The sequence below is a fragment of the Spinacia oleracea genome, chromosome 2 (assembly GCF_020520425.1).
Source record: "Spinacia oleracea cultivar Varoflay chromosome 2, BTI_SOV_V1, whole genome shotgun sequence".
NCBI classification, from domain to species: domain Eukaryota; kingdom Viridiplantae; phylum Streptophyta; class Magnoliopsida; order Caryophyllales; family Amaranthaceae; genus Spinacia; species Spinacia oleracea.
The window spans coordinates 5,698,561-5,712,297 of record NC_079488.1 but is presented as its reverse complement, the minus strand read 5'-3'; the positions used below and the strand labels follow the sequence as shown (position 1 = coordinate 5,712,297).

At 37.1% G+C, this 13,737-nt stretch overlaps 1 protein-coding gene and 2 long non-coding RNA genes across 3 annotated transcripts; all 3 read right to left on the bottom strand.

The window, feature by feature from the left end:
* Positions 1 to 969: 969 nt before the first annotated feature.
* Positions 970 to 2,604, bottom strand: LOC130466755 (uncharacterized). The gene is made up of 4 exons (XR_008926907.1): positions 1,985 to 2,604; positions 1,848 to 1,884; positions 1,646 to 1,747; positions 970 to 1,011 (listed from the first exon to the last, which is right to left on the bottom strand). It is a non-coding gene; the product is annotated as an uncharacterized lncRNA (long non-coding RNA).
* Positions 2,605 to 8,412: 5,808 nt separating this feature from the next.
* Positions 8,413 to 9,783, bottom strand: LOC130466754 (uncharacterized). Its single transcript, XR_008926906.1, has 4 exons — positions 9,428 to 9,783; positions 9,291 to 9,327; positions 9,089 to 9,190; positions 8,413 to 8,454 (listed from the first exon to the last, which is right to left on the bottom strand). It is a non-coding gene; the product is annotated as an uncharacterized lncRNA (long non-coding RNA).
* Positions 9,784 to 9,887: 104 nt separating this feature from the next.
* Positions 9,888 to 11,585, bottom strand: LOC130467197 (uncharacterized). The gene has a single exon (XM_056835628.1). The coding sequence runs from the start codon at positions 11,583 to 11,585 to the stop codon at positions 9,888 to 9,890; it is 1,698 nt and encodes a 565-aa protein (XP_056691606.1).
* Positions 11,586 to 13,737: the final 2,152 nt, after the last annotated feature.

Genomic DNA, 13,737 nt, shown 5'->3' with positions numbered 1-13,737 from the left:
CATGCACAAGCAAAAGCACGTAATCAGCAAAGCTGAGTACTACATACTAAATCAATAATAATCCTAACATGATTCTATTAAACGAAACACCCTAACATGATACTAATGAACACAAACAAGGGTAGACAAAACATGATAGTTTGACGACCATACTTGACCAGACTAGACTAGGCTAGACTTTTAGCAATAATATTATTTTAGTTGAAATAGACAATGGACCGAGTTGACCATCCAGAAGTCTTCACTAAGGAAGACGAGGTACGGGCGCGACTCCGTAACCTCAGTGACCTGCGATATCGAGGAACGTTTAAATAAAAATAGGACACGGTGATCAATCCGGTCCGAATTAAAGGCCATGGGCTACCACCATGAACCCCAACTCCTGTTTGTCCGTCACTTCAGACGTGCACAGTCTAAAGCTATTGCTATTCAGTTTCACTTTACATGATTTACAAATTGAGATCCCGTTATGACTCAACCATTACATAAGACAGACAATTCACATTTGTTCACAACTGTTTTTTTTTTCTTGGAATTAAGTAAGTGATCATAACAGCATCAATCAAGACTCATTCCAACTTAACCAACCTTTCCTTTAACCATGAGCAACCCTTTATATGGGCATAAAGTTTCAACTTACTAAACAAGGTCCTCCGCCCTTATAAAGTAGTGAAAAGATAGAAAGGGAACAACAACCAATTGATCCAACCCAATCATATAGAATAATCTAGTGTCCCCAACCAACATGTTTGTATCAAACATCCATACTAACATGTTACAGTTCTTATAGTGCAAAATAAGTTCAATAAGTTTGTCCAACAGTATTAAACATGCACATTCCATATAACCAAGTTTGTCTATAATATCAACATCACCAAGTTCAACAATAATATCAACATGATTTCAACAATTAGCACACATTCCAAGCACGCAGGTATGTACGTACCTTGTGTAAACAAATTGATAGGCCACTTTAACACTTTCAAAAGTCGCCTAAAGAGAATTCTCCGCCTAAAATAACCAGCAAGTAATCCCAATCAATTTCTAATCATTGGCAACCATAATAAAGCATTCTAAATGCATCCTAAACATATTTAGAACTTTCCCCAATATCTAAACTTAGACATTTGATTTCCTAGCATCATTGAAATTCGTTGAAAACTTTTTGCAAACATCGTACTTTAAATTTTCAGCAATATAAATTCATTTAAAAGCTTCACCGAGGTCAATCTATGTTCCTAGTATCTCAAAACGACGAATTCAATAATCCATACTCAACTTACCATGATTAATAATCATAAAAACCTTGAATTTCATACTTTAAACAATCAAAATTAATATTTCAAAGTAATTTGATAATCTGAAAATTAATAACTTTATTATATAATTTGCATAATCTGAAATTTATAATTTAATCACAAAAACCATAACTTTAATTCACGAAAACGTAATTCAAATTAATAAAACCTCATTAAGCCCTAACTTATTTTTAATTAACCAAAACTGAAAATAATTGGTTTATAATATCAACACCCAAATCTGGAAATCATATTCAACAACAAAATTATAAATTTAATCCAAGAACATCATTTAAATTAACAAACTATAATTAAAATAATTAGTTACTTAGGGTTTAAGAAATAACCAAGAAAGAGGAGAGGAAAAGCTGGGCGGTGCACGACGCGGTCAGCGGCGGCCGGCTGGGTTGTTGACGTGGCGGCAGCGGTGGTTGCTGTCGCGGGTGGTGCTGTGCGCAAGTCGAACAAGAGGAGGGGAGTGAGGGAGGATGAACAGCAGTGAATCGAAAGAAAAGAAGGGAACGACGAGGAGATGAAGCGGTGGCTTACCGGCGAGGACAGCGACGCGGTCCGGCGGCCTTGGTGGCTGTTCAAGAAGACAAAGCATTAAGGAGGAGAGGAAACGCAAGGAAGAACGAAAACAGGGGAAAAAAGGACGACGAAGGAGAAGGTCGAAGGATACTTACCGACGGCGAGGAGACCGGCGGCTGGAGCAACGGCGTGAAGGAGGAGAGCAGCGACGAGGAGAGAGAGAGGATGAGTTCTTGAGGGTTTGAAAACTTACGTGAATAGTGAAGGAGGGTTTTGTTTTTCTCTTCCTAGCTTTCACGTGAATTAGAAGAAAGAAGGGGAGGGTTTGAGTTTGGGTTTTAATGTTGGGCTTTTCAAGTGGGCTAGACTTAGGATTTAGCTTTAATGATTCGAGTCCAAAACTGAATAGGATCGTTTTCTAAATTCAATCAATTTTCGTAATTCAAATTCTTTTCAACTTAAAATTCTAAAATCATTTTCGATTTCGTAAATCGTTGAAAATATTAAAATGTAATAAATAAATATACGTTAACTATATATTTATTTCCAAAATTCATAAATTCTTATTTAAATATATTAAATATACGTTAAAATATATAAATGAAATATATAAAATTACGGGGGATTACAATCTACCCCTCTTAAAAGAAGTTTCGTCCCGAAACTTGACACGAAAATTCACATATTTTTCCAAACTTTTCAACTTATTCTTATTGTAGAAGTACTTTGTGCCACTCTTGTGCACTCTTTTGCCAACTAAGAGTTACTTGTAATATTCAAGAACACATTTTCTTATGCGGAGAATCTATTTCCTTTACATCAACATGTATAAGTTGCTAAAAATGAGCATAAAATGCATAAAATACCATAAAAATAGGTAAAAAAAGCGCGAATTTCTATCGCATTCTACCCCCCTTAAAGAAAACGAGTTACGCCCTCGTAACTCATCTCAGGGAATAACTTTGGATATTTCACCTTCAACGAAGTCTGTCCCCAATACAATATTTTTACGAAAATTATTCCCGCAAGTGGGGCTTTTGCACTTCTTTCCATAAAATGCTTCAAAATGTGACATCTTAATGCTCGCATGATAACTATTGTTGCACGAAAATTCAATCAAATCTATATGGTGTTCCCAACTGTCTTTTAAAGTCACTAGTACAGGCTCTCAACGTATCTTCCATGGTTTAGTTAATCCCCTCAGTCTATCCATCAGTCGCAGGGTGAAAGGCAATACTCATTTTCAATGTTGTTCCCAAGGTTCAATTGGAACTTTTTGCAAAAATTTTTGACTTTTATGGTCGGTAAGGATCTCAAACGTTTTCATATAAAGGTAATGTCTTCAAATCTTCACAGCGAATGCAATAACAATTAGCTCTAGGTTATGGGTAGGGTTATTTGTCTCACAAGGTTTCAACTGACGCGACAACAGGTGCGGATGTCAAACTCTCTTTTAAGATCTGGAAAGCTTCTTCACATTTCTCACTCTTGAATTTCGATTCCTTTTTCAACAAGTTGCTCATTGGTTTTTCTTTCTTCCAAAAGTCTTTCACAACCTCCTATAATGGTCATCTAGGCCTAGAAAACTTTAGATACCAGACACGTTCTTGGAATAGGTCACTCACTTACAGCTTGAGTCTTAGCAGGATCTACAGAGACTCCTTCTGGTCAACTTTTCCTTTTTACCAAACCTCCTTATGTCTTTCACGGATGTATAACTTTTGGGCTTAACTCTTAGCTCTTTCACCAATTCATGTATTTCTTTTCATCTTTTCCAGACAACAAATAATTTCTAACGATCCTGGACCACTCAAATCTTCTCTTAAATTTATTCCCTTACGTAACATAGTTCTCAATCAATTTAGCCCTTCACTTTTCCGTCAATGTCACTTATACACATATGACTTCAAGATTTGTATACTTCATTTAATAAAACTAGATTCTTTTTAAGCGTCTCCAAAGTAATCCTCAAGATTTCATTATGCTCTTTTCATTCCTTGAATAAATCAGGATACCATCAGTAACATAATAACGAACTTAATTCGGAATTCGTAGAAAATCTCATTCATCAAATCCATAATTAATGCAGGTGCATTGGTTAACCCAAAAGACGTTACTCTAAAACCCATAATGACAATGACGAATCCTAATGAGGTCTTAGACCCTTATCAGCTATTCCCAATTGGTGGTACTTCAAACGCAAATCAGTCTTCGAGAACACACTCGCCCAATTCAATTGATCCAATATGTCATCTATCCTAGGCAAGGGATACTTGTTATGGATGGTGTTTAGCTCCCTGAAATCGATGCATAATTCCATACTCTTGTTTTTCTCCTTAACAAACAACACAGGAGCTCCCCACGGTGATGCACTAGGCCTAATATATTCCTTGACCAAACAATTCTTACAACTGTGTCCTAATTAGCTCATTTCAGGAGGTGTCATGCTATAAGGTTCCTTAGATATAGGTGTCGTTTCAGGATTTAACTCTATAATGAACTCAAAGGCTCTAGCAGGTGACATACTCGCAATTTCACTCGGAAACACATCAATGAATCCATTCACAAAGGTAACATCCTCGATTTTCACTCTAACTTCTTTACTAACCTCTAACACACTATCGAAAAATAGTTCACACTTCTTGTTCACCAAGTCCTCACTTGCATTACAGAAATAACTAAAGGTTCTTGGACTTCTCAAAACATCTATACGAGGTCAATCTTCCAATATGGTTCCTTAAATTTACTTTCTGAATTTCACAGTACGTCTATCTTAGCGTTGTACAAACTTAGCCAATCCCATCCTAAGGTTTATGAATTCTTGTGCCTTTTGTTTTCTCATAAAAAGAGGATAAAACTTTTTCCTTAAGACGGTAACAAATGAATCCCAATTGAATCTCTCAACAACGCTAAGTCTAACCCCATTTTCTCTCCACCACAAATCAGCTTCATCTTCCAAGTACAGTGCAACTTGACCCACTCTCATGTTCTCAAGACAGTTCACATCCCCAAACAGTTTCTCAAACTCTCTAACCCAGTTCTCTAGAAAGGTAGGATCAGCTTGCTTCTTAAAGTATGATGGCTTAACTTTGGTTAGTCTCTCAAACATGTCCCCAGTAGAATCAGGACGCTCAGTTCTCTCTTCAGCCAGTCTTCCCGCCAAAAGGCGAATAGTAGCAACTAACTCACTATTGCTTGACATTCTAGTGTGCGACCTAAAATTAATTACTCTACGATACATAACTCATATGTCCCCTCTACGAAAGAATTTTAGATTTGATCATAGAGATCGCATCAACAAACACTTATTCAAGAATGTACACCAATAATAGAGCAATCATTGTCACTCATTCAAGAAAATATCCCTATCAAGGACATAAAATTTGAAAACCAATGAATGGAAGTTCAATCACAACAAATAAGTAATAATATTCCCATTCGCGTGCCCAAAATAAACTTTTGATCATTTGGATTATCAATAATCTAACTCTATTCCTCAAAAGAATGTTAATAACAATTTCTAAACCATAATAACGCACTTGTCCTCAAATTAACATAAAGGTTCTACGACACAAACATAAACTATTGTTGTTGAATAACGAAACTCTCAAACTGGAAATGAATACTTTAACTTCTATTGCTAACTCTATAAAGGCTTATTATATCCTTGAAGAGAATAAAGAATAACTCAAACTCTTATTGCTTTAACTTTAAACCGTTGCTGATATGCCACTTATTCTTTAAAACATAAAAGAACTAACTAACTATTACAACTTCAAATGTTTAAGGCATCTTGCCTACCTATTCTTTCCTTGGAAACTTGTGGAGTAAGATCTAGATCTTCAATATTCGTCGAATTCTTCTTCCGAGTATGAGTCTTCTTTCATGTCTTTATCTTGATGAGACTCACTTGCCACCTCACCATCACCTTTAGGTTCCACATCCGACTCACTAGGAATCTCAATGGTAGGCTCATGGGCCACTGGGTTAGGGTTATTTGCCTCAACCACTACATTCTCATTCTCCACGGTTACATCATTTCCCTCTAGATATTTACAACTCTAATAGGTTCTTCTATAACTGCATCCCAAGCATGACTCCATGAGTTTCTACCCTCCTTGAACCCATTTTCTACGACCTCAATAATGGTGGTCAGGATCTCTACGTCATATCTCTACCTACCATCCCTAGTCCCATACTTAATCAACTTTGGTGTTCCATCATCAGAATGCATGTCTTTAAACCTATATTTGAGTTCTAGGTATGGCATTTTGGTTAGGTAAACAATTAATGATAGTGGCTGCTATGATATCCTTTCTCATTAAGATAGGTTGCCCTTGAACTTTAGCATAATATTCACATCCAAACACAATTTTCTTCACGTAAATATCAGGGGTTTCTATATCAAGTTTCTCGAAGGATCCTATGTTGGTATACTTGGAAAGAAACATTTTATTCCTGAAATAAACAATTCAAGGTCTCACTAACGATTTTCCAGCCAAATCATAAACAAAGTTCAATAATGCAATAAGTTTGGTGGAAGCAAACAATTCTTTATGCACATTTAAATGTAACATTAAACAATTAGCATACGCACGTACATAACAATCAATTTCTTATGCTAGCATTGACTAGCTACTAATGCACATATAATTCTATCTTATATGCCCTTCTTATACTACCCATCTCTCATAAACTAAAGCATTGAAATAGTTTAAATAACAAATTAAAAGGACGATAATATAATAAAATTATAACATAGAATAAAAATATAAAATAAATAAAGTAAAATAAATTAAGGAAATGCGTAGCGAATAAATTCGAAAATAAAGTTATTAATTCGAAGAAGATTTATATATATATATTTTTTTTTTTAAATAACGAATTCTAACTCTTGAAACAATTTAAAAAAAAAATTGAACTTTTAAAAAAAAAAATTGTACTCCTTTTTTTGAATAATAATTAATAAGAAAAAGAATAAAAATTTCGAAAGTCAATTTAATTCGAATAAATAATTTGATTTCGAACTTAAATAAGAAATATTATATACTTTCAAACAAGATAAAAGGAGATCTGCCCCCCCAAAAAAAAAGTACCAATTTTTGAACACTATAATACGTAGAATCTCGATTTTTAAGAAATTTATTTTAAATAACTAGATAGTTAGGCGCCTAAAAATTTATTAAAGTAAAACCTTAGCTCTGATACCACTTTGTAACACCCCGACAATTCTCTCTTTTCTAAAATAACCTTTTAATATAAAACATAGAGAATTATCAAGGCATTATCGCCCGTGTGAAAACGTAACGGCTTATTCAGAATTTTGCAGCGGAAAACATAAAACTAACTTTAGGTTTATAAATAATCGATTACAGGTTTAGTCTCAAAAATCAACCAACGAAAATAAGGAAATATAAATAGTATGACAAGTTTAAAGTCCATTTAAACAAACCCAAGTCAACTTAGCAAATCAAAACTAAATACAAGCTCTCTATTCCCGATCCCAATGATGCAACATCTTCAAACCTGCAGATGGACAATGCTTATTGATCCTTAGAGACTGCTCACCAAAGATTGGGTCATCACAGGATCAATAAGGCATAGCCATGATCAACATGCACAAGCAAAAGCACGTAATCAGCAAAGCTGAGTACTACATACTAAATCAATAATAATCCTAACATGATTCTATTAAACGAAACACCCTAACATGATACTAATGAACACAAACAAGGGTAGACAAAACATGATAGTTTGACGACCATACTTGACCAGACTAGACTAGGCTAGACTTTTAGCAATAATATTATTTTAGTTGAAATAGACAATGGACCGAGTTGACCATCCAGAAGTCTTCACTAAGGAAGACGAGGTACGGGCGCGACTCCGTAACCTCAGTGACCTGCGATATCGAGGAACGTTTAAATAAAAATAGGACACGGTGATCAATCCGGTCCGAATTAAAGGCCATGGGCTACCACCATGAACCCCAACTCCTGTTTGTCCGTCACTTCAGACGTGCACAGTCTAAAGCTATTGCTATTCAGTTTCACTTTACATGATTTACAAATTGAGATCCCGTTATGACTCAACCATTACATAAGACAGACAATTCACATTTGTTCACAACTGTTTTTTTTTTCTTGGAATTAAGTAAGTGATCATAACAGCATCAATCAAGACTCATTCCAACTTAACCAACCTTTCCTTTAACCATGAGCAACCCTTTATATGGGCATAAAGTTTCAACTTACTAAACAAGGTCCTCCGCCCTTATAAAGTAGTGAAAAGATAGAAAGGGAACAACAACCAATTGATCCAACCCAATCATATAGAATAATCTAGTGTCCCCAACCAACATGTTTGTATCAAACATCCATACTAACATGTTACAGTTCTTATAGTGCAAAATAAGTTCAATAAGTTTGTCCAACAGTATTAAACATGCACATTCCATATAACCAAGTTTGTCTATAATATCAACATCACCAAGTTCAACAATAATATCAACATGATTTCAACAATTAGCACACATTCCAAGCACGCAGGTATGTACGTACCTTGTGTAAACAAATTGATAGGCCACTTTAACACTTTCAAAAGTCGCCTAAAGAGAATTCTCCGCCTAAAATAACCAGCAAGTAATCCCAATCAATTTCTAATCATTGGCAACCATAATAAAGCATTCTAAATGCATCCTAAACATATTTAGAACTTTCCCCAATATCTAAACTTAGACATTTGATTTCCTAGCATCATTGAAATTCGTTGAAAACTTTTTGCAAACATCGTACTTTAAATTTTCAGCAATATAAATTCATTTAAAAGCTTCACCGAGGTCAATCTATGTTCCTAGTATCTCAAAACGACGAATTCAATAATCCATACTCAACTTACCATGATTAATAATCATAAAAACCTTGAATTTCATACTTTAAACAATCAAAATTAATATTTCAAAGTAATTTGATAATCTGAAAATTAATAACTTTATTATATAATTTGCATAATCTGAAATTTATAATTTAATCACAAAAACCATAACTTTAATTCACGAAAACGTAATTCAAATTAATAAAACCTCATTAAGCCCTAACTTATTTTTAATTAACCAAAACTGAAAATAATTGGTTTATAATATCAACACCCAAATCTGGAAATCATATTCAACAACAAAATTATAAATTTAATCCAAGAACATCATTTAAATTAACAAACTATAATTAAAATAATTAGTTACTTAGGGTTTAAGAAATAACCAAGAAAGAGGAGAGGAAAAGCTGGGCGGTGCACGACGCGGTCAGCGGCGGCCGGCTGGGTTGTTGACGTGGCGGCAGCGGTGGTTGCTGTCGCGGGTGGTGCTGTGCGCAAGTCGAACAAGAGGAGGGGAGTGAGGGAGGATGAACAGCAGTGAATCGAAAGAAAAGAAGGGAACGACGAGGAGATGAAGCGGTGGCTTACCGGCGAGGACAGCGACGCGGTCCGGCGGCCTTGGTGGCTGTTCAAGAAGACAAAGCATTAAGGAGGAGAGGAAACGCAAGGAAGAACGAAAACAGGGGAAAAAAGGACGACGAAGGAGAAGGTCGAAGGATACTTACCGACGGCGAGGAGACCGGCGGCTGGAGCAACGGCGTGAAGGAGGAGAGCAGCGACGAGGAGAGAGAGAGGATGAGTTCTTGAGGGTTTGAAAACTTACGTGAATAGTGAAGGAGGGTTTTGTTTTTCTCTTCCTAGCTTTCACGTGAATTAGAAGAAAGAAGGGGAGGGTTTGAGTTTGGGTTTTAATGTTGGGCTTTTCAAGTGGGCTAGACTTAGGATTTAGCTTTAATGATTCGAGTCCAAAACTGAATAGGATCGTTTTCTAAATTCAATCAATTTTCGTAATTCAAATTCTTTTCAACTTAAAATTCTAAAATCATTTTCGATTTCGTAAATCGTTGAAAATATTAAAATGTAATAAATAAATATACGTTAACTATATATTTATTTCCAAAATTCATAAATTCTTATTTAAATATATTAAATATACGTTAAAATATATAAATGAAATATATAAAATTACGGGGGATTACATGAACTCAAACCCCTCCCCTCTACTCTCATCTCCATGGTGGCATTGCATTCATTGGGATCATGCACAAGAACATACTCAAGAACATCGTTAGTAGAATGCATATGCATGCTCATAGACTCATTGAAAATCTCATCAAGGACATCAATCCTTTTACAATCATCCATATGGGATGGGCATCTCATGATTTGGTTAAGTTGAAACTCAATTTTCTCATCCCCCACACTAAGGGATAGTCTACCACCTCTCACATCTATGATTGCCCCCGTGGTGGCAAGAAAAGGTCTTTCTAAGATGATTGGGAAATTAGGGTCCTCCTCCATTTCTAAGACCACAAAATCTACAGGGATAAAGAACTTCCCGATCCTCATAGGCACATCCTCTACCTTCCCCAATGGAAGCTTCACCGAACGGTCGGCTAATTGGAGGGACATTTGGGTAGGCTTCAACTCTCCCACATTCAACCTTTGAAAAATAGAGAATGGCATTACACTCACACTTGCTCCTAAGTCACATAGGGATTTATCTATGACAAGTTCCCCAATTGCACAAGGGATGGAAAAACTCCTGGGATCTTTCAATTTGGTGGGAAACTTATTTTGGATAATGGCACTACAACTTTCGGGTAGGCTAATAGTCTCAACCACATCCACAACCCTCTTCTTGGTTAGAATCTCCTTCAAAAACTTGGCATATGTAGGCATTTTCCTAAGGGCTTTAGCAAAAGGAATGTTCACATAAAGGTTCTTGAGCACTTCTTGGAATTTTGCAAATTGATCATCAAAGTTAGCTCCGGCAAAACGAGATGGGAAAGGCAATTTGGGCTTGTAAGGAGGGACCAATCTCTTTGGAACTTCAACAACCATTGGCTCACTCACCACAACCTCTTCCTCATCTATGGTGGTATCAACAATAGGCTCACTCTCATCAATGGGCTCTCTCTCTCCTTGGGTTGGACACTTAGTAGTTGAATTCACAAGGTTTTTCCCACTTCTTGTCACAATAGCATTGGCTTGATGGGTCTCACCGGGACTAATCCCTTGAGGGGGTAAAGAACGGGGAACTCTTGAAGCATTAGAGGATGACAATTGGGCAATTTGTGTTTCAAGCATTTTATTATGGGTGGCCATGGAATCAAACTTTTGGTTGACTTGAGTCATGAAAGTTTTCAACATTGTTTCAATATTGGACTCTTGAGGAGGTGGAGCATTGAGGAGTGGTCTTTGAAAACCGGGAGGAGGATTTTGAAAGCTTTGTGGTGGAGGTGGCTTTTGAAATTGAGAAGAAGAGGAGGATTGACCTTGGTAGCTCCCTTGACTTTGATAGCTTTGTGGTGGTGGTGGTCTTTGGAAGTTTGAAGATTGGCCTTGATTTTGAAAATTTTGGGCATAGTTTTGATTCCTTGGACCCCCATAATAGCTTGAACTTCCACCCTCATAGTTGCCTTTATTTCGACCATTCCCATGGTTTTGAAATTGGTTTTGACCTTGGGTTTGATCATCCTTCCAACTAAACCTTGGGCTGTGCCTCCAAGCGGGGTTATAGGTGTTGGAATAAGGATCAAACCGTTGGTTGTTTGCATTATTAAAAGCATTAACTTGTTCCATGTGTTGGTCGAAAGGATAGCAATATGAAGAGGGATTCTCAAATGAACCACAATAATCACAAGACAAAGCATAAGACATGACACTAGAAGGGGATTGGGGAGTAGACGGACAAGAAGGGATAGAATTGGACCTTTGAAGTTGTGTGACGAGAGCATCAAACTGATAGGTTATGATTCATATAACAAAACATAAATCATGCGGAAAAACCATAAAGCCAGGAAAGCATATTATTTACACATAATCATTTAGCATAGTTTAGATGCATACACTTTGTTGCGTGCCCTCCCTAGCTGCGCCCGAACCGAACAAGAACAAGTCTTTAGGACTCCAAGTGTCGTCCCTCCGTAGATAGTCCACAGCACATCCGGATCCGCCTTAAGCTTGACCAACTAGAATCGCCCTTAAGGTTGCTTAGGAATTTCGGCTATTTAGGTGCAAGTGTATGGCTGATTTTTCTTCAAAATCTTACCTTTAGAATACTTCAATTGTCTCTATAAATTATGACCCTAAACTAGAATCCTAATAGAACTCTTATTTAATTAATTTATCCTTTTAGGATTAGGAATTTAATCATATATCGAAACCTGATAGCTTTAGGATTCGTATAGCACACAAACACACACACGCACACACAGCAGCCCACGAGGGGCGCCATGCGCGCGCGCGCAGCCCGCGAGCTCGCAGCCCATTGCCACGAGGCCCACACGCTGCCGCAGCCTTGGCGCGCGCTGGGCCTGCCTTGCGGTGGGCCTGGCGCAGCCTTGGCTGGTGCGTTTGTGGCGCGCTGGCTTGCTGGGCGATGGCCCGGCTTCGTGCTGGGCCTTCGTCCGGCAGGCCTCGTCCGATGCTAATTCGTACGATACGCTTCCGATTAATTTCCCGATTCCGGAATTCATTTCCGATACGAACAATATTTAATATTTCCGATTCCGGAATTAATTTCCGTTTCGAAAATTTTTTTAATATTTCCGTTTCCGGAATTATTTTCCGATTCCGATAATATTTCCGATTCAGACAATATTTCCGTTTCCGGCAATATTTCCGATTCCGGTAATATTTCCATTTCCATTAATATTTTCCGATACGTTCCATGTTTCCGTTTCCGGCAACATCTACGACTTGGATAATATTTATATTTCCGATACGATCCATATTTCCGTTTCCGGCAATATTATCGTTTCCGGAGTATTCATTTCTTGCTTGTGACGATCTCAGCTCCCACTGAAACCAAGATCCGTCGATTCCGAATATCCATAGATGGAGTATTTAATGCCATTAAATACTTGATCCGTTTACGTACTATTTGTGTGACCCTACGGGTTCAGGCAAGAGTACGTTGTGGATTAATATCATTAATTCCACTTGACCTGAAGCGGCCTCTAGCTAGGCATTCAGCTCACTTGATCTCACTGAATTATTAACTTGTTAATTAATACTGAACCGCATTTATTAGACTTAATATTATATGCATACTTGGACCAAGGGCACTATTTCCTCCAGTCTCCCACTTGTCCTTAGGGACAAGTGTGCATTACCTAATTCCTTTGTCGCTCGATGCTTGCTCTTGAACATAAGGTAAGAGTTGTCATCCTTATTATGTCCAGAGGTGTTTCTCGGTTTCAGAGTTCAACTGATCAAATAAAAAGATAATCATAGCCTATGATTCATCCGAGCACGGCCATGCATTTCACAGTTTCTAGCTCTCCGAGTGGCCTTGTACAACTTTTAAGCATCTCATCCCGATTTATGGGAGGACAATCCCAATCTCGTGATCTTGAGATTAGACTTCGTTTGATAGGTGATTAATTACCTGAGCGTTGCCTTTATAGCCTCCTTTTACGGTGCGACGGTTAGTCAACGTCAAAGCAACCAGTTCTCAAACAAGTAATATCAAATCACTCAGGTATTGAGGATTTAGTGTCTAATAATTTTAATGAAATTTACTTATGACAGATTTTCATCTCTAATAGTAAAGTTTCATAGGTCTGTCCGATACTAGTCTTCCCAAAGTAAGTATCTATGCAAATGATTGCGACATTGCCATGTCCACATAGTTCAAGAAACAGAACTACTAGTCATCTTGCATTCTAGTCGTCTAACGTTTTCTATGCGTCCATCTTTATAGAAAACTCCGGCCAGGGACCATTTTCAAATTTTGACATTCAAGTTCACTTGATAGACATTTCTTAGTCACAGGACTGGTCCTGACAGTCTATCTTGAATATTTCGT

Coding starts and splice junctions, on each gene's coding strand:
- LOC130467197 (XM_056835628.1), bottom strand. CDS start 11,585: ATGTCTTATGCTTTGTCTTGTGATTATTGTGGTTCATTTGAGAATCCC.